This window comes from Tetrao urogallus, assembly GCF_951394365.1.
Source record: "Tetrao urogallus genome assembly, chromosome: 15".
NCBI classification, from domain to species: Eukaryota; Metazoa; Chordata; class Aves; order Galliformes; family Phasianidae; genus Tetrao; species Tetrao urogallus.
The window spans coordinates 9,474,642-9,498,274 of NC_136828.1; the positions used below are offsets into that span (position 1 = coordinate 9,474,642).

The 23,633-nt window shown below is 43.1% G+C and overlaps 1 protein-coding gene across 1 annotated transcript; it reads right to left on the reverse strand.

The window, feature by feature from the left end:
• Nucleotides 1-10,305: 10,305 nt before the first annotated feature.
• TEKT4 (tektin 4) lies at nt 10,306-22,557 on the reverse strand (the record flags this gene model as incomplete). Its single annotated transcript, XM_079542865.1, has 6 exons — nt 10,306-10,522; nt 12,103-12,257; nt 13,082-13,304; nt 14,560-14,703; nt 16,079-16,149; nt 21,994-22,557. The coding sequence occupies 6 exons, from the start codon at nt 22,555-22,557 to the stop codon at nt 10,306-10,308; spliced, it is 1,374 nt and encodes a 457-aa protein (XP_079398991.1).
• Between the last annotated feature and the right edge of the window lie 1,076 nt (nt 22,558-23,633).

Sequence of the window (23,633 nt, forward strand, 5' to 3'; positions counted from 1 at the left end):
TGGTGTAAGCACAGGGAGAATAATTGCAGATAGTTAATCTATTCAAACTTAATTCCTATTCCTAATTACTCACAAATAATATAATCTATATAAATCTCACTTGAAGAGACAGAGGGGATATTATTCTTAATGGTCTGACAGAGGAGGACTGGGCTGGTAACGAACTCTTCAGCCCTTGCCTTGCCTCAGGCACCAGCTGCGAGCTCTGCCCAGCTGCAGAGCATCAGCAAAACCTTGTGGATTAGATGAGGAACTCCCATGCACCCACTTCAGACTTAAGCCAGCTAGTTCTGTGGTAATTAAAACCAATTTGGCTAAATGCTTTCCTCCTGAGTGCCTGTTTTTGTTATGTTTGGAAACCAGGGGCCAAATGAAGGACTCGAGCACTGCTCTGGTATAGGGCTTATGTAGGCTTTGCAGCTTTTGCTGCAAAGGTTTTGTGCCCTAAAAGAAAGGACAGAAGGAAGGGGAAACAACCTGGCTTACCCATGGCTGCAGAACTGGCAATCGATGGGATGAGGAGGTAAGTGCTGGTACCCAGAGCACCATCCCTGCTGCCCTGAGCCACTCACCCCTGTGTTGCTGTGGGGTTTTCCAGCACATGTCCCATTTGTCATTGCTTGTCCTGGTAGACCTTTTTATTACACCAGCTCGAAGCTTCTCTCTCTCCTTCTGATCTAGTCTAAAATAATTATTACGATCAGAGAAATTGTGCCTGTCTTCTTGGGAATTAAATATTTAAACTCTCAGACAAATGGGCCTTGCTTGTTTCTGTTAAAAGTTCTTGCTCACAAATGTCACAGTAAGTTAAATGTACCTTGAAAAATAATCTCATTTCTGGTTACTTTACTTTTCATTCCATTTTACCTCCCTATAAATTATCTGTAGTAATTCAATCAGAGGGCTTGACACCATGGCTCCTGAGGGGACAGCTGGGAAAACAACTGTCACCTCCAACAGAGCGATGGAAATGGTTTGGCGAGAGAAGTGGAAAGGGATGAACATCCTCTTTTTGGCCACATGTGGTGAGACGCTCCTTAGCTTCCTTTGGTCCACGGCTGGTTTTTTTTCTGCTGGGAAGACAACCTCCTGCCACTGATGGTCACACAGAAATGTCAGCATATTGCAGTGGTCCCAAAGTCAGAATATTTGGGTATGTGCATCTGGTAGCTTGCAAATGGGGTTGGGAAGAACCAAAGGATGGAGCAGCTCTGCAGTGCCCATCCCCTGCTGGGGCTGCACATGGCTCTGAAGGGGCAATGCTGGAACTGGTTCAGGGAGAGCAGCCCAGAGCCTGAGTGAGATACGACATCCAAATGACTCCATAAACCACAGTTGGGAAGTTTTTACTTCAGTCAAAATTGACATGTGGGTCCTCTTAAGTGCTGCTTTCAGTTAAGAAGAATCAAATTGCCACTGTCTTGAAGCAGAGAGTGTGCTGCTGTGCCCTGATATGTTCATTTAGGGCATCTCAGTGTACAAAACCTCCTAACTGACTGCATCTCCTGGATGTGGCTGTTTGCTTCATTTTGAAGGATGCTGTTCAGCCTCCTGGAAGCTCCTATTGCCAGACTGGGCCAGGTAGTTCAGCAGCTGCTCCTCTGTGAATGGGAACAGAAAGCGAAAGGATCTCCAGCAGGGAGCTCATGGACCGAAAGCCTCATGAAACCCAAAACTTAAGAAGTCCCTCATTAGAAGAGATTTTGCAAGTGGTAACGCTGCAGTCTTTCAATCAATTCATCTGACGCCCACTCATTTTGAAATAATTTATCACAATTAAGATAGGCACTGTAGCACTGTGTTGAAAACTCTGGCAGATTACATACTATTATGCCATTCAGCGATGTTTGCAAGCCTACGTTTGTTTTTTCCTTTTATATAAAAGAACAACATTTATATAAATCCTTATTTCTGAGCCCAAAGCCTCTCATGGAAGGAAGGAAGGGCTGCAGGGTTGCATTGCTGGTCCTGAGGTGCAAACCTGGGATTTGGGAGCCGCAGTGGGTTTGTTATCCAGCATCACTTGGGTCACTGCCTCTGAAAGCCTCAGCCCTGAGGGCCCAACATAGCACTGGGGGTCGTGCTCACATCAGTTCCCATCCAGGTCCAGGGGAAACCAAATCTGATGTATTACAGAGCTGCTGCCAGCCATGTAAAAGCCGGGGGGGAAGCAATCTGATCCATCTCCAGTGCTGTTTTTCTGTTCGTGTATCTGGGAATTTTCCTCTTTCACCAGCGATAAGAAAATCCTCCTGTTTCTCAAACCAGGAGATGTTCTGGGGGGCTGAAGTGGGGAGGTCAAATAATTTCTGCTAAATCAACCAAAGCTGCAGCTCCCCAGGCAACCAAAGTGAGCAGAGCAGCACTGACAGCTGCTGAGATGTTTCAGTCTGAATTTTCCAGAGGAAATATTTCTATCTTGAAATTTACCAGGCATTATTTTTTAAGTAGTGAGGTCAGAAAAGATCAGGATCAGTAAGCAAAGCAAAGTGCTTCAGTGCAGGTCCTGCAATACGGCTTGATTGAGTTGTCAAGCAATGTATTCCCTCCCCAAACTTTCATTTCAGTGAGACAGATATGCCACAAAAAAGAAGTCTCAAAGCAGCAGAGGATGACAAATGTGTTTGGATTATGTTTTCCCCCACCCATTTTTCCATCTTCTTCTTGTGCAATGTTTTTCCTCTCCCCTCATGGAAAAATGTGTAAAATGCTCCCTGAAAAGAAGACAAAAGAAGTGCATCCTGGGGTCTTCTCAAGCTCTAAAGCAGCTCTTTTCTTTAATTAAGACAAATATACAGGAGGACAAACAACAACTGGACTTGCAAATGGTTGCAGTGCTGGGGGTTTGTTTTTCTCCCAGAATAATGGCTGTGCATCCACCCAGCAGGACTGAATGCAACCATAGTGGATAGATGGGGACAGCAGCATCCTGGCTGCTGCATGCCACCAAAGCTCTTCTGCTCAGCACTCGCCTGCATGAACTGCCAAGGAGAAAAATGGAACTCTTGTTCGGTGCCATCTGCAGGCAAACAATTTGTAGAAGATAATCTTTCTGGCAGATCATCTTCCTTTTCCTGCATGAAAACAACTTCCAGGCTTCTTTTGGGCTTCTCTTTCCCCTTCACTAAGCTTGTATTTTTCCCAAGTATTGTCAATGAGTTGAGTGGGTTTCAGTACAGCAGTTCAAGGATGAAAGTAGAAAACTGCACAGTTTTGAGCTTTGCAGGTGGCTCCAACCCTCAGCAAATGCCCCAGATCACTTCTTCACCTTTCTGCAGAGCTCAGCCCTGGCTCTGTGGGCAAACAGCCCAAGGTCTGATTCCCGGAGGCCCAATTTTGGCCAATCTCATCCCAGGATTGTGAATAGCAGAGGTTTTGGTGACTTTTGATGCCTTCTTATCTGTGCAGGGGATGCCCCATAGCGACCTCAGGCTTCAAACCTCAGCAACGTGCTCAGAATTCTACCTCTGGGGACTGCTGCTTTTCTGAGAGCTAAGGAAGTGATTATTTGGGGTATGAACAGAGCTGAGCTTTCATCACCACAAAAAGTAACATCTGGATTCATCACCTGAGCCAGGTGCCAGGACTGAGAACCAGATGCTTTAGAAAGCATCACTCCTGTTTTAGAGTTTACATTTCCCAGAGCCACAGGAGTTATTTGGTTCAGACTCAAGGTGGAAATCCAGCTCTGGCTTTCTTTGTTTCATATAAAGCCATTTTCTAAGGAGGAATACTGTTTATACAAAACCCACTTTGTTTTGCAGTATGATTTCCAGCTTTCTGTGCTTACCATGTCAGTCTATGAAAGGTGTTAGCAGTAGCTGGGTTTAAAAAAACACAACCTTTTTTCCTGCCAAAATGAGTGTTTTGAACCATAAAGGAAAAGACAGCTGGGAGCTGCACAGGTCTCCCTCTCCTATGGTAAAATGCAGTGCAAGGGGTAGAGAGCTGGAGTGGGCACACAGTGCTGCTGGCTAATGGGGACTTGAAAACAGGCGCTGCAAAAATCCAGTTCTGCGAAATCCCAGAGCTGCCATTTATTTACATAAAACATATAATTGAAATGTCAGAAGAGAACAATTAAAAGCATCAACTGACATTAATGTTAATGAAAGCAGCACCGTGACTATCTGCTTTCTGTGAAAAGGGAAAGATTGGTTTGGGCTGCTTTTCCCTTTCCATTAATTTCCTTAATCTGCTCTCAGCGCACCGAGCGTTCTGATCTGCTAGCTACAGCGTGCCTCCAACAGCTCAATAGATCTTCCTTCAGCAGTGCAGAGCAGCTCTCACACTCCTTGCTGTTGGCTTTTTGCACTGGAAATGATACTTTCCTGTAGGTGTTTTTTATATCTTTTTGCAGATGGTGGGAAGCAGTGCAATGCCCCACAAGACTCCCCACCCCCCACAGTCCCCAAGCAGATTGTTTGCTCTATGGTGTAATTGCACAACCTGCACAAGAGCTCTCCATCACTAGCACCTCTCCGTGTGCTGTCACAGGGTCTCATTGGGCTGATGGAGAGCAGCAACTGGGACAAAAGTGGATGATTCCCACGAAAGTCTTGGTTCATTGCAGGATGTGATGCACCAATGGAACACAGCAGTCATCAGAGCTGGAAAAAAGCAGCAGAAAATGTATCTGTGAGAGCTTTGATTAAACTGTCAGCGGGAATTTTGGAGCAGATGCAAAGCATTTAAATAGAGGTTGCTTAGTTTAATTTAAATGCTGGTTTAGAGGGAAGCTATGGAAATGCATTTACCTCTGTGTGCATACACACATCTTGTGCTGCAACGCAAACTGGGAATTAGGAGAGTGTGTGTGTGTGTAATCACGGAGGCTCAATGCTCAGTTTCTGGCAGGATGCTCCACTGCTGGCATTGCCTCACGATGCTTCCCTTCTCAGTCCCCTGCATGCTTCCATGGGGTGACGTTTGGGTCACAAAGAGGTGACAGCTGTGACAAACCCATACAACCTTAGAAGAATTCTCTCCCATCCGCCTTCAGAGACGTGCCCAGTCTGTGCATGTTAGGACATTCTGTCTGGCCACTTCTTGATAAAGGATCTTAGGAAATGTAATTTCTGAATGTTTCTACTTTTTCAATGTCTGTGATTGCTGGATGTTGTGTTGGGGGACGTGGTTTAGTGGGAGCTATTGGGAATAGGTGAACGGTTGGACTGGATGATCTTTTAGGTCTTTTCCAACCTCTGTGATTCTATGATTCTATGATTTGTTTGTTTTATTTTTTTGTGACCGTTTCCACATTACAGGGTCCAGGTTAGAATAAAGATACTGAAATAATCCCATGCTGCTGCAGCAGGGCATCACCTCCCCAGCATCAGCCGGAGCAGATATCCAACACCTAGCAAAGTAATTGGTTCCAGGGGATTTCAGTGGGGAAGAACAATGTTTAAGTATACACTTTTAAGTATACTGCAGATAAGGCCACAAAAAACAGTAGAGGTACTCACTAGAGGGAGCACAAATTGTAAGGAGGATGGCTCTTCATGCTTCAGAACTGAACTCAGGGCAGAGGTGCATGGGTGCAGGCTGCTCTGGGGATGCTGTGGGATCAAGGGGGACCTGAGCTGAGTGTGAGCAGGAGAGGCAGGGATGGGGCACCAGGAGCTCAGGGTGCAGCATCAGAGCTCTGCTTGTTGGTGCCTGCCTGTTCTGCTACATGTTTGGCTGGGGGAAGCACTGGGTCTGCCTGCCTGTGCTTCTTTCTTTTATTGAAGGAGACAGCTGTGTATGGGTTTGCATCACCAGCTCCAGAGACACAGAGAGCTTGTAAAAGCCACTCTTGCCTGTAAAGTAAATCGAGCGTGTAACAGCTCCAGTCACCAAATCGTGTTGGCAGCCAGCTCGGGGAATGCAGGAGGATGGCAGGTTGAATCCTTCCCAGCAGGGTTCTCTGGGGAGGAAGTGCAGATCTTAAGAAGTTTCCATTCAACATCTACACATCCCATGATGCAGGAAGCAATAATCAGAAACTAACTAAAGGTTTGAGCTTGCTCACTCAGCTTTACCATCGCTTAGCATAAGTCGGGCTGTGCAGGTGAAGATCTGCCTTCCTGGTAGGGATTTCATAGTGGGTTTTATAGGTTTTTATGCAAAGTTCTCATTAAGTTCTCTGAGGGTATTCTCAGCCTCGGCTGCCTTGGTCCATTATTTGGTGCAGTGCCCTCCAACTCTGCACCTCCTCTGGGTCAGCATTGATCCATGTGCCCATGGCAGCATGGTTTTTAATGGTCCCCACTGCCAGATATCTAGACAAGCAACCATTGCACTTGTGTCTCCTGGACTTTTGCAGAAATCACAGAGAGTTTTGCAACCACAATGGCCTTCATGGAAATAAATTGGACTTTGCAGACTGACATAGATGCATGCAGGCCCACATTAATCTTTTGCATGCTTGAACTCATTCAGATTTTAAAAGCCTCTTCTATGAAGAGCTCATACACTGCAGCAATCATAAAAATGATCTTCTATATACAAGGCCCTAAGGCAACCCTTAATCATGAGCCCATATCTGAACGAGGCACTCCATCATAACGGGCTGAGTGAGGGAAATGGAAATGCAGCCAAGGACTTTGGTGGATTTCAATTTACCCGCTGTGTGAACCTGCTCTGCAGGCTGCTGACCAGCTTCCTCCTTTGGGAACTGCAGTGATGGATGAAGTTGGGCACATTGGAGTCCTTCAGCCCTTGGGAGGTTCAAAGCTTTGATCCAGAAAGCTGAGAGAGAACAATTTTCCACTTTTTTGCTGCTCATCCTTTGGCAACAGATGATTTGCAGAACAGGGTGGTTTAACTGGCATGATGTTTACAGCTCTTGAAATACATTTGCAGAAACTTGAGAGCTGTTTCCCAGCTGCAGCCTGTGCCTGGCTCACGTGGAGGGAAGCTGCACAGCTCTCCCTTAGCATGGAAGGCTACTGGCAGTGTTTTAAATTTTTAAAAGATGAAACAATGTAGGTTTCTAAGAAGTAAGTCTGGATTTTCTCCCTATTTTCAGAGTTATTTCCTTTCTGGAAGTTTTGTTTTACAAATCTTGTGAATTACCCTATGACAGACATTTCAGTTTTCTTGATTAACCGTGCATGACTATGTGAAAAGGTCATCCTGTTTTTCATCCTTGCCATTTTTATATAAATCCTCCAAGAAGCAGCAATAAAATACTTTATCTTCCTGTTGCTTTTAAAAAGAAAGAATTTCTTTACCCTCTATGGCCCTTTCCCCAAAGAAACAACCCATGCAAAAACCCTGCAGCAACTCTGCAAACAACTCTTGTGTGAGGCGGTGTTGGATCTGCTACAAGGATCCCTCATTGCTCCTGTTCTCATGTGGCACAGGAGCTGGTGTGGCTTTCGCAGTCTGGGTGTGCTTGAGATGCTGAAGCTTGTCCAAGCCCAGAGCAGGACTTTGCACACTGGGAAATGTCCCCTGTGTGACAGCACAGAGTTCAGTGCATCCTGCTTGCCCTGAGAGCTCAGCAAACAGTGCTGCAAACAGCCTGGCTATCAGTATCTACATCCTAGGAATCACAAGGGGCACTAACGAGCACGTACATGGCCATAAAGTTGTTATTGTGACTTTTATTGCTGCCGAGACTAATGTTGGGCACAGTTTGCTTAGAGAGGCCAGCAGGTCTAAGAGACTACTCAAGAATTATTTAGAGAAATTGCTCAGGAAAAGATTTTAAAATAAATTCTCACTCTCTGCAGGTTGTTTTTATAATTACACTGCAAATCACCACGAAAAGAATCCTGAAGAACAGAAATAAACTCAGATCTTCTCTGCAAGACGCAGCTGATGTTACTGGCTGTCCTTGTGCCCTTCTGCCAAGCAAACTGGATTTACGGATCAGTATTCTAAGCAGGTGCTGCTGATGTCATGTGTCAGGGGTCCAAAGTGGAAACAGGGATGTCTGAAACATCCTACCTGCACATCCCAGCGCTGCTGTCTGCCACTTTGGTATTAAATTTTGAGTGACCTGTGACATGGTACGAGGCTGAAATTATGAGGTGGTTGTTCTAAGCTTCAGTCTTAGAGAAAATAAACTACCTTTGGTTAAAAACACTGCACAGATACGAGCTCCTGTTTTTAGGTATCCTTCTTTGCTCCCCTTGTACAGTGTTGTCTGCTCGTAAGTAAAAAAAAACCAACAGTTTTTAATGTGTACATTAAGAAAAAATGGTAGTACTTTTCATATAGATTAGCAGGTGGAGCTCACGACAACAGGGAGCTACAGCTCACCTGTGACACTAGCTCACATGAGAGCCAGCTACTGCATCTTTTTAATCCTTTCTTGGGAAATCCCCAGCGTAAAACGTATTCTGAAAAAATAATATAGAAACAGCTTTACATGCTAGAGCAGTGGCTTTAACTATGATTTTTAACTAATCAGTAATTAAAGGAAGAATAATTACAGAAGCTTGAAGCTCTTCCATGTGATTCACACCCTTGCTTGCTTGTATCCCTCTATTACCATGTGAATAGGGCAGTGATTACACCCTGCTAATGTATTGGGTTTGCCAGGCCAAGATTTCCCTTGATTGGCCTACAGCAAGGGCAGAGTAATTTAGTTCACAAAGGTAAATTAAACTAGGCTTTAATTAGGGAAAGATCCATTTACAGCCCAATATGGGGCACAGGGTTATTAGTACTCAACGCAGACTCAGAGAATATGACAGCACTTTTCCTCTCTTCAATGCAAAACTCTTGAATCAAAATAACACTTTCGGGGCCTGGATTACATACTCTCATGGCCTCATTGACCATAATTGAAAGTTAAAAGTCCACTTTGACCCCAGCTGCCTCAGTTTTCTCCTATCTGAGATTTAGATCCCTTTTCCTCTGCTGTAACAGATGTCGGACTGAGGAAATGACAATTGTTCACACTTGTTCAGTACTTTCCTGCAGGACTACAGTTTTTGAGACGATCAGGTCAGCATAAATAAAACCAACAGAGATTGCTTTTTCAGCCATGTAACCTATAGCTCAGATTCTCTCTGCTCCTGTGCTGCCCACTGAAAATAAGCCTTCGCAGGAGCTGTACTGACTCAGAGGTGGAAGGAGTGGGGAAGAAGGGGCCAACTGGCCCTTTATGGCCCTTTGGCCACAAAACAGATGTTTGAGTCAAAAGCCCTCACCGACACAGCTGGTTTTCAGTGAAGTACGTGGTAGCATCTTTCAACAGGGGGGCAATGGCTGAATATTTCTCTGCACAACCCGTGTCAAGATCATACAGATTGCTACCTGTGTGCCAAACAGTCTAATGGCTTCTCCCGCTCTGGTTAACAGAGCAGGACTGTTCAGAAAAGCACGCTGTCTAGGTTTCAGGGCAGATGAGGGGGAAGGGTTGATGTTTTTTCTCTCTTCGGTCAGCTGCTTTTTAAAAGTAAAAACCTGTAATGCAGGAAACCATAATGTAATTGTGCTCTGTGTCATCATTTCTCTTCTTTGTCACGTCGCATTTTCAACTGAGTGGCCTACTAAGCTAATGCGTGAATGACATTTGTTACATTGCTCTACTGGAGTAGATGAATCTGATGTGCTCTCCATTAAGGGTAATAGTTCAAACACACGCCTTGCTTTCAGGGAATAGGTGGAACAGATCAAGAGCTCAATTAAACATCCAACTACTTAAGCTGAAAGGCACGATTGCTATTCAGGCTCTGTTTAGGCTCTTTTTTTTTTTTTTTTTCCTGAAAAAAATCAAATTGAATTGACTTGAAAGTTAAAGATCCTTGATCTCATTTTCAGATTAGATACGCGGGTGTCATGGACTGGCGGCGTTTTTGCCAATAGTCAGATTGTCATCTAACCTGTGCAAACTTTAACTAATAATGTTTGAAGAGCTGAAAAGTCCCTCATCTGTTTCCTCGCTGATCAGGCGATCTTCTATCAGGCACGCACTTTTATTGCTCTTATTTCATGCAGCCATAAAATGCTAGAAAGCTATAAATTTTATGGGTTCACATCTGTGTATATTATAATTACTCAAAATATTTGCTTCTTAGGTTCAAAGCCATACTGTGAAAGTTATGCGAATGTGATAGATACACATCAGATGCAAGGAATTGTCTTTAAGCTGCATTTTAAACTCACTGTGTATGTCTGCACTCAGACCAAATTTTTAGAGGGAAGGCTCAAAGGCAGCCATCACATTCCAATGCATTTTAATCCAAATACAAGACAGAAATGAGCACAGTACTTCTGTGTATAACAGTATCCACGCATTTTCTATGAAAGATGCTAGGTGACACTTTTCTTCCAGACTTTGCACAGCCAGTACAGAGATTCCTACCGGTAACCTGCTAGTTTCAGAACAGTCGGGTAGCGAGTGCGATGGGCCATGCACTTTTGCCTATCTATAAAAATACTGTTTGTTTTCACAGCTATTTCTTTTTCTAAATTCATCCGCGTGTCTTCCAAGTTCCTCAGAGACTGTTCAGCTTCCCGCAGTTTTTTCTTCAGAGATTCAATGGATTCTGTTAGTTCTTCAACTTCGCCGATCAACCTGAACAGAATTACATAAGCAATATTAAAGTGAGCAGAAACTTGTGTGTGTTCCTAAGGACACACGAACTGTAACAGGAACAAAAATCAATGGTTACAGAAGCATAACACTCAGCAACAAGGGCAGGAGGTATTGATCCCAACACTTTGAAGAGGACCTGGTAAGTGTTGGAGACTATGGGCTACAGACTCAGAAATGTTGATCCTCTTGATGGTTCTGTGCACTTAGTGAAAAATGGAACTCGCTTTCATAGCTTTTGTATTCGAGTTTCCCTGTACTTAGATAGTACTAAGAATGTCTTTTGCCACTGCAGATGAACTATCCATCCCCACTTCACAAGTATCCCACTGTGTAGAATTCTTGTACCAAGAAACATCAGACAAAACTTGTTGGATGAGTCATCAGTTTGATTGCACCTGCACTTCCTTAAGCCTGGATTTTGATGTCTGTTCACTAGCATAAAGCTCAAGTATTAAAGATGATACTTGTACCAGAGATCAGGAAACGATCTTTAAATGCATGACTTTAAGTGGCAGAACAGCAGTAAACCATTTTTAAAAAAACACATCACTTCAACTGAATGTCGGTGGGTAGGTGCCTTCTGCACTCTGTCTGCTCATGTTTACTTCCTGGGACAACAAAATCCCTGTATGCTATGGAAACTGAGTAAATATAAACAGTGTCAGCATGGCAATTAAACACATGCCGATTCAGCAAAGGGCTTGCATGTTCCTTAAATCGCATTAAAGGCAATTTACACACTGAGAGGCTTGCACAAGAATTATTTGCTGAATCAGGACTTCGATGACTGTGCCTGCAATGGCATAAAGCATTCAGATTAACTGTAATTTCTTGCTCGCTGTATAAAGAACAGCATATCAGCTTTGAATGGCAGGCATCTTTGCTGCAAGTACATGGAAGCCTGCAAAAGCTGATCCTCCACTTCTCCTAAGGGCAGAAACATGTGAAGGAGGAAAATCAATTACAAGGCTTATAATGAGATCAAAAGTGACAAATGCGATGTTCAGACCTTTAAATTGGAAGGATTTATTGACCTCCAGTTCTAAAATGGATTATTACTGAAAATCAAATGCCACCAGCCCAATTCTTCTGAGTACTAAGGACATATCTCAGGCTATGGATATGTGCAGCCCATTTACATTCTCAGCACTTGAAACGTATTTCTTTCAGCACAGAGTCCACCTTGTGGTGAACTTTTGCTAATAGCAAAAGGGTTGCAAATTATTCACAAGTTGTCAGACTTTTTTTTTTTTTTTTTTTTTGGATCATCTAAATCAAAAATGAAAACACACTGTTCAGAGAAAAAAGCATAAAGACAAATAGCAGACTGGTGTGCATAGATTTTCTATTTGCCAATACATTAGATTAAAATAATGTCTTCCTTGCAGTGATTTCAGACAATTGAATTATTTCTGACATATCAGAATCAAACCTAGTAATAAAAGAGAAAGACCACACATTTCTTAAAAAAAAAAAAAAAAAAAAAAAAGTGCAAATGCTGTCTTACATCACCTTTGGATAGAATGGACACCTTGGAGGACTTGTTTAGCAGCTTTTACCTGAATTGTGCTGCATCTCTGCAGAGCTCAACATTGGGCCTAAAAGACCTGTCATACAGCCTGGTTTGAGCCACTTTCATTGGGGCTTCTTTGTCTCTGATAGCTTGTTTGAGAGCAACAATGTTAGCTTCTTGATCTCCTATTTCCTTAAGGGTCTGAAAAAGATACCCAAGAAAAACTGTTTATTAAAAAAGAAGAAGAAGAAAAAGAAAAGCACATTGTCTCTGTGCATGCTACGCATTTGTTCATGGTCCCACTGAGTCACAGTTTTGATCTCATATTTGGCCAGAAAATAAAAGAAATGAAAGTGCAAAGGTGGTTTTGACGTCTTTATTTCTACTTCTACACTGAGAATCTGAACTCTGGTCTAAAAAGAGGCAGAAAATATTCTGTAGCCTGTTTAAAAGCTTTCCTGACAACACATCCCACCCCCTTGAATTGCTTTTAATGGTAAATTTTTTACTGTAAATTATCCCAGAAAAGTTCGATTTATTTTGAGCGAAATTAAGAACTGCTGCACAGCTTGGAACTGTGTAGATTTCTAGTGAAGAAAATAGAAAAAGACAGGAAATTCTGAATCCTTTCTCCCTCATAACCACAGACACAAGCAGAAAATAGTCTGGCAGCTGTCATTACCCACCAGTACTAAGGAATGACTTGTTCTTTCTATGCTACCCAGTGGCCTAATACAGAAGTAGGAGCTGCTCCACATTGGCGAGGATGCAGAGGCCAAAGATACTCTTTCCATTTGACAGGAACTGCTTAATGAAGACACTACAGAAGAAGCACTGCAGACAGCAGCACAAGCTGAACTGGAGCCATAATCCAGCACTGAAGACTCTTATCAGATACTCAGCTGACACAGCAGTGTTTTATGCCTGACATGGACTAAGAATTTTTTCCTAGAGGATAAACCCACTGTGATCTTCTCAGAAGATGCTGTCATGCCTGTATCCAGCATTCAAAAAGTGACACTTACTCCTTTCAGATGATGCTCTAGTTTGTGTTTTGTATCATCCAGCTCCAAACAACGTTTGGCAAAAGCCTCATTAACAGCAGCACACTGCATCCTCAGGTCCTCAGATACATCATGAAGAATATTATCAATCAAAGCGCGAAGATTAACTGAAGCCAATCTTTCTCGTTCTGCCCTATAGATGTTGTCATGACTGAACTTGGCCCATGTCTCTGGTGTTGATGCACTGGACGAAGGGAATAGTATATAAACAGAATCATAGAATTGTAGGGGTTGGAAGCTTGCTCTTTGTTCAGGTTGCATTTAGAAATACAATCTGAAATTGGTTTTCCCCCTGCAAAAGCTTTGGATACTTCTGTTTGTGTTTGCTATGTAGCATGCAGTCTAGACTTACCAACAAGGAAGATTAAGAGTCCTTTATAAAATTAATCCCTCATCCACTTCATTTCTTCTGTGGGAATAATGTGTGACCAAAAAAAAAAACTCGCCAGCAATCTTCTGCACAGTAATTGCAAGCAGAAGCAGTTCAGTCACCACCAAATAAACACATGAATATATGCATGCACTGCAGACTCTGTACGCTTCAAAACAAAGACAACACGATGTCTGCTTATACTTTGCCACGTTGAGCAGCAGAAGACACTGCAGTACTTAGGTCACTGTAGCAGAAATGCTAAGTCATGACTTGAAACAGTGATTGAGCACCTGGTAGGAAGTTAGGGCCAACCCAGGGAAACTCAGGTGTATACAATGCTCCTGAGTGACCAGAATGGTTGGAGTCAGGATCCATTCCTTCCCAGACCTCAGTTAAGGGTTGGCAGTGGAGGTAAGGGTGAGTTACTGGAGATCCCTGTATACTTGAGGCCTTCTGAAGGTAAGCAGTTTTTTTGTTTGGTTTTGTTTTGGGATTTTTTTTTTTTTCTTTTTTTTCTTTTTCTCTTCCCCCTTTATTTCTGTGAATCTGATTGTTGCACTTGAGCAAGCTTGCTGCAGCCTAGGAGCTTGCTGCTCTGCTGTTGTTATTACTGTGGTTCCTATTGATACAGTATCTGTAACCCATGTGAAAATTATCTGAATGTTATCTGAAAGGGGGACCTTACAAGATTTATTGCAAGTAGTTGTATTAAGCCACTTTGTGTACAGGAAGCTTTCCCAAAAGAGTGGCATGTCTGTTGGTGTTCATAGGAAGTGTATATAGGAGTTAGATAGGACTTTAGAAGTATAAAGGCAATTATTTCTGAGAAAAGCTTTAACAAACCTACTTTGTATGTAATCTACTTTGCCATCAGTGGCATGGCATGCTGAGATGGTAGCACTACCATTACTCTTGGAGTAGCTGTTTTTGAAGGTATGATGTCTCCCACTCAAAGTAATAGCAATAACATCATTAATTCACGGGAGCACTGCAGCTTTCAGTGATGCAAAGGATGTATTGCACTTTAACAGTGTAATGGTGGAGCATAATGAGAAGAACTGCTTACCTCTCTTCAAACTTCACTGAACTAGGATGGAACTGGATGTTGGTGCTCTGGTTCTTGTATCTTCCACACTTATCATCAATGTTGTACGTTTCAACTTTGTCTGACCAGTCCATTTCACAAACCTCTTTGTGGTCCCGATTTAATCTGAAAAGATCATCACTGTTATCATATATGGGTAGTGAAAAACAACACAACTCAGCAAAACTGACACAAACATTAATGAAACTAGACTCTGATCCTTTGCCTGCCAAATGAAAATGGGAAAGCAGACTTGCCTAGCTGAACTTTCTCTCCCACCCATCTGTGAGGGCAGCGAGCTTGATGTGTTAACCACTTCCCTAGACGTTCAGCACTGTTCTGTGCCCACTGAAGGCTTAAGGTTTCTGTAGCCTGTGGCAAAGCAGTTGTTAGACTTTGGATTTTATATCTCAATCCTAAAACAACATGGATTTTTTTCAATAGCAGCTTCAGGTGGAGGGTATAACAACAGAATATTCTTCCCAAGACATCAAGCATTGCTTACAAGAGGCTTAACCCTCTCTTGTGCTAGCTCCCTGAACCTGACTCTAAGACCTCCGAAAAGTGACCCTGCATTATCCTGTGAGCTCTCCTTGCTAGACTGTAGCACTTAGGCAGTGTAATTCCTCCTCAGGAAATACAGGAGGAATGCCATTCAGGGTGGGAACTGATATGTTGTTATTAATTTCAGAATTGCATTGCACATAATTAATTAGAATGACTTCAGAGTACAAAAGACAGTGTGCCTTTATCAACTGCTGACACCAGATGTCACTCTTAGCTAAAGAATTAAAAAAGATCCTGCTGGCCAACCACAGTACTTAAATAATCTTGAAACAGTTATAACAAGCAAAGGTTAAATTCAACAGATTCCTCTGAGATTGTAACTGATGTAACAGAGCAACTTAAGTTTTTCTGCCTCTATAAGCATTCTTTTTTTAATAAATAAATTCATTTTATCTGGCAGAACAGAATAAATTGAATTATTATTATTATTTTTTTTTTTTAATTAGCAAAGTATCAAGGTTTCTAGCAATTAACTCCATGATATGGAGTTAACCTGAGGATTTGGATAATAACTTGTTTCCAAAGGATTTGATATAAATTAAAGGCAAATATTCCTTTCTAAGAGCAATGGATGTTCTTACTGGCAGGAAAGGCAGAGCTCAGTTGTTGTATTGCAAGTTCACACTGACATCTGGTGGCAAGAAACTCATCTTGAAAAGGCCCTTTGATCAGGTAAATAATTGTAAAAGATCTTACAGTACAAATACATCGCATGCTGTAACAAGACAGTGATGTCTAGATAATATTTTGTAATATTTACATTTAGTATTGGGAAACTGGAGAAGCGAATACACATACTGGAAGTTATGGAAGGGAATGACTCTTCCTGTGCCTTACTTTAGCTGGTAATCCTTAACTTTCATCACTGAGTTCCTCTTCTCAGGTTTATTTGACTATATTAATAATGATTGAGATATTACAAGAACTTTCTTACCGCATCTGGTTACTAGCTTGCATCAAAGTTCTTTTCAAAAGCTCCTGGATATTTCTGATAAGCTCAGCTTCCTAGATAAAAATAGGAAGACTTCTATGATATTCAGTGCAGTACATATCATCCTGCAGAGCAATTCCATTTTAATGGTTGTGGATATATACTTAAATCTCCCACTCATTACCTACTCTTACCATATTATTAGAAGACAAGATCCTCTCTGGAGTTAGCAAATACTGAGTAGCTCAGCTTTCTCAGCTTTAAGTTTACAAAGGCAGCAATATTTGAAGTACTTCTAAAGCCTGGGGATTCGTTATTTTTATATTGCATGTGTATTCTATGAGAAAGCATATGTTCTGTCAGATTAAACAGAACACTTGAGTTACCTGCACAGCCTTGAAATAGGGAACAGATAGGGCAGCAGCACTGTGCTCAGCGTGAGTCACTGCCTTGCACGAAACCAAGGTGTCACTTTGGAGCTGGGCAGAACAGTGGCAGCATAAATTCCGCTGCCAGGAGCTGCTGTCTTGCAGCAGGGTGTGATGCAGCAGACCAGCTTCTCTGGCAGGACGCTGGCAGCCAGAATCTGCCTTGCTCTGCAGCAAGCACTTATCTCGGAAGCTGCTGCCTTGCGCGTTTCCAGCAGATCTCCAAAAATACCATTTGTCTGAATTGTGGTGATAAGGAGCTACTTAAAGGAGTGGCAGTATCATAATCTTTCACTGGCCTCCTTCCTTTGAATGCTCTGCATTAACTAAAAATAGCAGTTCCTGTTCTGTAGTTTAAGCAGTTACTGTCTACTTTGGCAGGTACAGGAAAGCCAGCCCAAGGTAAACCTGGTGACACATGCCTGCAGCTTGACTCTTACTATTAGACCAAGTGCTTTTGCCTCTGGTGAGGGGTAGTATCGAGGACTACAGAATTACCTGAGCTATGCAGCATAGTTGGAGAGGCTAAACGCCTTCAGCTATGAGAGGTGATTGCACAAAGCCCTGCCTCACCTTGAGAACAGATCCAAAGTCTGAACTTAGAGCTTGTGCTGCTTGCAGCAGGAATGTTCACTGCAGCATAAACACCATCAGGACAAAAAAGACCATCGTTTGTGATATTCTCTTACAGAACAAGAAGTACCTGGTGCTCGCCTTTGATGGCAATGGTGTTGCTTTAGGGATTAACCATCAGTGCTCTGTGAAGTACTTTACTGGACTGGTGGTTATACATTGCATAAAAGCCAGATCAACGGATGGTTTTGTATATTACATAAAGGCATTCAATACCTGAGATTGGTATCTTAAAGAGCTTTTTTTCATATGGTGAGCTTCTAATTAATGTAATGTGTGTATTAGTGACAGTCATCCAGTGACAATTAAGGGAGTATGCACTAACTAATGAGTTATAGCCAGAACATTGCTGGCACACGTTGATCCTCAGTGTTCTTGACAAACAAATGAGTGCATGTGTCCCTGCAGTGTCAGTTTCTCCATCACAAGAAACCAATGGGGAGCGTAGGAGAGATCATTTTATTCCAAACAGAGAAGGGCAACCGAGACTGGGGAGAAAATATTATTTCTAAGGGTCTGAAAGAGCACAGTTAAAATAAATACATAGCTGAAGGTATCAGTTTACAAACTGAGAACACAAAGACTTGCTTTCTGCAAAAAAGAACTATTACAGTGGCTGAATTGTCAAAAAGAAGAAAAAAAAAAAGGATTTTAAAGTGTTATAAAGAGCCAGCACTTGAAATTACTCTTACAATAATTGATATTGTTTGTGTTGGGCAGTCAGTCTCCATGTAAATAAAGAGGCAATCATTTTCCTGTGTGTAACATGCACAATCTTAATGAGAAAAGCTTTCCTTTGGCAATTATGGCCTCTCATATGGGAAAAGTGAAATAGCCTCAAAATAAAGAGCTCCCTTGTTGAATGACCTAAAATGAAATTAAGAAATAGATTTCCTTTTGAGGAGATATGCACTCAAGCAAGGTATTGTTCTCATAATTAATGGCAACCTAAGACCACTCGGAGTGAATAAGCAGATGTGAACAATTATGAGTTTTCAACTTATCTAATCAAGGGTTTCTCCTATCTTTTAAAGCAGTTGAAAAGTCCTACTGTGTGGCTGGGAGGAGCTGCGCCACTGTGCTGAAGGTGGCGATCCATTGATGCAGGTCATACAGCCCTGGCTGTGCTGCCAGCTATCACAGAGCAACACAGCCAGTTGACAAGTGTAGCTGTGGCTAGCTCATGGGAGGAAGGCCACAGGTCAGCTCTGCATAAATATCAGGTCTGCCAGAGTCAGCTGAGAATCCACTGCCTGCAGACATTGAAACAAAACGCACTGCTTTTATGGAGTTGTCTATGTGGAGGACTGCTGGCTTGCTTGGCAAAGCTACAGATAATGCTGTTTGGAAAGGGGTTTCTGTTGATTTCCTTGCCCCATGATTGCATTTGGCAGGCATGCACACAACTGTATCATTCCTCCACTTTTTTAATTTTATGTAGCTGACAGGATCTTGGCTAATGCCTTTGTCTTTAGCACCAGGGAATATTGGGGCTGATTTCATCATTGAAATAAATGGACAACTGATCAACATTCTGAGTCTAATACAGTCCTTGGATTAAAAAAAACAAACAAGCAAACAAAAAAAACACCAAATGTAACTGCATCTGCTTAGACCACAGTCATATCTGGCAGTCACTTAATGAGTCTGGACACTGGATATGCAGGAATAACCTTGAAACACAGAATGAATGCAGCTGAAGCATGATTTATTGGCAGTATACCACTCTGTGGCAAGCCCTGTGCTAGAGCACACCATTTCAGTATTAAATGCGTGTACACAAAAACACTACACCGTGATTAAACTGATGCAAAAGGGTTTCAGAGGAGATGTCATATGGGCTATGGAAGGAAAAGCCTCATGGAAAACAGATGCATGTATTGCTTTTACTGAATTCTGCTACTTCCAATGCAGCAGCTCAAAGAAATAACTATTCCTAACTATTGAGAGATTTTGTCAGCTTTTTAGTCACTAGAGATCACTCTTTACAGGGTAAAGAATTGTCCTTCAGATTCTTCTTAACCAGAACTATATTGAGGAAAGATTAGTATGCTGCTGAGTGGAATCTATGATGTTCTGAGTAACAGATGATTTTATTATGCATCTGAGGCGCTTTCACTTAAATACCTTAATCCCTCATTCCAGCAGCTGCTATTTAATTGGGGTATGTCTTACTCTAGGTAATCTAAATATGACTCTATCCTGCAGAACAAATAGGAGAGATGAGCTAGAACTGAAAGCTGTAAAGAAATGGACTGTGTGCCAAAGAAATAGGAAAAACTGAAATCTTATATGGGTATGCAAAACTTTCAGCAGAGATATTTCTGTTTTATTTGTGAGTCATCTGAAATGATTCCTGCTCAACAGATAGTGAAAGTCCAATTAAATGCTGGGTTTCAAAACTGCTTGTTTTGTGCATTTGGTGTTCCCTCATTAAATGTCACCTGCCTAGGGGCTGCTGAAAGGTGGTTGTCTCAGCAGGATGCTCTGAGAATATTCCACACTGCTGCAGAAAGTTGAAAGCAGAAACAAAACCTATGACCTGTGCAAAGCTTTTCCAAGACCATGTGAAAGGCAATCCTTTGTCCAGAGGTGTTCTTCCCCTGAGCATGCAGATTCTCCACTTATCAACAGGAGCTGGGAGGATCACAGTGAAGATGCTGTCCAGTGAAGCCAATATAAGCCTGGGCTGCTAGTAGAGGAGGAAAAATTTCAAACAGAGGAAAATGCTGTAGAATATAAGTTAACTGTGAAGTTAAAATTCCTTGTGGAAGGAGAAGAATGTCTGTTCCCTCACACAGCTGACTTCAGGGAAAATGTTTCTTCTTTTTCTCATTTTTTTTTTGCATGGAAGAGAATGAATGGCACCTGATCTCCCGTGAGTTAATTACCATTTAAGTTAAGATTAGAAAAAGGCTGGACAAGAAAGCAAGATTCATAAATGTATGTAAGTACTTTAGTAATAAAATTTGCCTCGCTCCTCTAAGTAAGCAAATGAACACAGAGCTACCAGTGAAGTGAGTCATTAACTCTGAAATCTGCACAGTGAACTGCCAGAATTCATGGAAGGGCAACTTGAAGTGTGAAGAATTCAGTTTTAAAGACAGTAAGAAATAAAAGGTACTGCATTCTTTTTTTGCAGTGAAAGAGGTACAGAGTACAGCGGCAGCTTAAAGAGCCAGCAAAACCACAGAGGGTACACTTGAAAAAAAAAAAATCTATTTGCAAATATTTATGCCATAAAATCTATCCGTCCGTGAAAATGGGAAGGGTTTCCTCTCATATTATATACTCCTCTTCCTTCTGTACTGCAAAGGTCATTGGCATGGCAACAAAATCTTCATTTCTCAGGAGTCCATCTGCTGCTGGTACACACGCCTCAGCTGAACTCACATCATTCTTTTTTGATGACATCCCACTTGGCTGTGGACACTGCCGTCACAAGCAGAGAATCACAATTTCAGGTGAAGAATTAGCAGCAGCAGATGGACTTCTTAGCAATGAACAAACTATTCTCTGGCACAGAGATCAGGAGAAAATAAATGCAGGAGAGAAATCTTTCCAGAAAGTTGAATTTTTGGAGGGGTAGGTCTTACATTTCACACATTTCTCTAAAACAGCAGCAGCTGATGAAAATAGTTTCGTTTTTTTTTTTTTTTTTTGTTATGTGAATCTTGTAACTACAATTCACAAAGCAGACCAGTATGCTGCTAAAATGTTCTTCTATACACTAATTCTCTCATTTTTCTATTTTTGACTAGAACAACCTCCAAATATTGATCACCACTGAGCATTATTCCTATCAAAAATATTATTAGATACTATCACCTCATCAGCTCTGTAATCCTCTTAAGTATTTTTCTAACAACAAACACTAATCAACTGTGTTAATCAGTAACTAATCATGAATATACTTCCACAGTATAATGGAAGCTGCAGGCCAATAAGTGATCATTCACTTATTTATGGGACACTAGAAAATGTATCATTCAAGAATGAAAAATGACCCAGAATCTCTTCCCCGTACCATAAGCAATCAGAATAATTACATCAGTTTGGAGGCAATCTACATGCTGTGCTGGATTTTGGTGACAGTTAACAAAGTGTCAGCTGGAGTAGAGTCCTCTAGGGGAGGGAAGGATCAAGCAAATTTCAAGAGAGCACCAGGTTTGCTTAAGTCACGCTGTCAGAAATACCATCTGTCTGTGCCTCCCAGCGTGTCTGGAGCTGTCACCTCATGCAGGTGTCACAAAACTATATTGTACTGTTTGGAGAGAGCCATGCTGCTGTTCTGCAGTACAATTACAGTGATGGCTTGTGCTGAGACACAGTAAGTTCGATGTTAGATCACCACCTTGGCAGGGCTACAGCATCAGACTGTAATACAGGTAAAAGGCAGAGACTGCTCACTTGAGCATGGAAAACAGGCAAGCAGCGTTTCTCTGGTTCTGAGTAGGCTGCTCATGGGGTACTGCATTTTTAAATGTAACCTGTACAGATGAGGAGATTTTAATCCAATAAGAATCTGGAAAATGTTCAATGCCAGAATAAGATGCTGAGTCTCATATTGGGAACTTAAGCTCTGAATTTGCTTGGATTTGGTCTGAGGGAATGGACCTGGTCTCCTCTGGGTGTACTCATGTGATTTTTAACTTTTTTTTTTAAATGAAGGAAGAATTTTTGAGTAATCCTTCCTCAATTTAGGACTCAGTTCAGGCTGCCTAGAAGTAGAAACAGACCTCTGTTAATATCCAGAGAGCACCTTCATGATCTGCACTTTCCATCTACTAACCAAGCTGCTCATAAATCAGGGCAGCACTGCCAAAGGGCCACCAACACCCTCAGCCTTGCTCTCACCTTCAGCAGCTCCCTCTCCACCTCATCACAGACCAGGTCTGGGGGCTGCCTCCTCTCCCGACACTGCAGGTTATCAGTTGCAATGGCATAGGGCACCTCGGTGGCATCAAGAGCCCTTTCCAACCTCAGCTTCTGGGCTGCCAGCAGGTTGGTCTCTGCATCCAGCTCCTCAATCTCCTTCTGAAGCTCTGTCTTCCAGAAGTGGATGTCCTGCAGCCGCTGGCCCAGGGCAGCCGTGGAATCCTTCTGGGCACACTGGGTGGCAGCTGCGGTGCTCTCAGACAGCTCTTTGGCTTCATCCCTGTTGCGCTCGGACTCCTCGCAGCTGGCGAAGGCCTTGTGGTACAGGTTGTAGTTGCTTTGGTGCCACTCGGGAGGCAGGTACTTGGCAGTGCGGAAGCCGGCTGTGGCTAGGCCGCTGGAGGAATCTGGTCCCGTCTTCAACGCTGCCTCATAAACCTTCATGGGTAACTGGGTGGCGGGCACTGTCTGCGGTGCCGGTTCTTTAGTCAGCGGCACCCGGGCGGGCGCCGGGCCGCTGGGGCTTCCCTCGGGATGCTCCATGGCGGCCGGGTCTCCTCTAGGCCGCGCCGCGTCCTCTCGTTGCCATGGCAACGACAGCAGCCAATGAAGAGGCGGGTCCCCCCACTGCGAAGGGAAACCCGAGGCGGTGACGGAAGAACAGCCCGCCCCTCGTTACCCCAACCGCCAATCAGAGCGTCGCTTCGCCATGAGGGCCCAGTCGATAGGGTGAGCGCCGGCCTGCCCCGCCTCCAAGCTGCTTGTTGCCGTGGTGACGGGGACACCCAATCGGGACGCAGCAAGGCCTGCGGGGAGAGCTGCCGGTGTCATGGCGGCGCCCCTGAGAGGGTGGCAGGGTTTCCCTGCGTAGGCCGTGCGGTGTAACTGCTGTAGCTTACCCGTGCTTGTAAAAATAAAGATATGCTGAAACGTCCACATTGCTTTCTGGCTCCTCTTTTTGTTTGTTTGCTGAAGAACTTCTCTGTGCAATGGAGATTTTTTTGAAATAAGAGAGGAGCCTGGCAGGATTCTGGCCCTTGGTGCCCGTGGGAGGGGGGCTTGTTCCCAAATCTTAGCGTCGTCGGATGGCTTGGATTAGAAGGGACCTTAAAGATCTGCTTCCAGACCTACTGTATCACTGCAACCCCAAATGCTCACCCCTGAGGCTGTTGGTGGCCATGTCAGGTGCTGTAAAATCCGTCTGCTGCTGCAGCCCCCCGTGTAATTCTCACCTGAAGGCACACGGGCAGCTTATGCTCGAATTTAATTTAATTTCAGGGCGTTTGCCATCACTGAGCAGGAGGGGAAGGCAAGGCTCAGGGCAATGGGAGGATGCTGGAGAACGCCGTGACAACAGAGGGCACTCTCGTCCTTGGGCTGGGCGCATCTCTCCTTCAATGTCTTTTAGATGTAGAAAGTAGAAAAGAAAAAGCCGTGTGGTCTGCCCAGTGCCACCCAGGCCAGCGGGCTCCTTGAAGTCCAGGAGAGGGATGCCTGGACTGTACCTCGGCTGCATAAAATAGCAGATGAGTGTGCTCTGAGCCCACAGAAAATCCAGTCATTCTTCCTACAAGATCTTGTGCTCTTTATAAAGAGGTCAGTTGGTTGGTTGCTTCTGA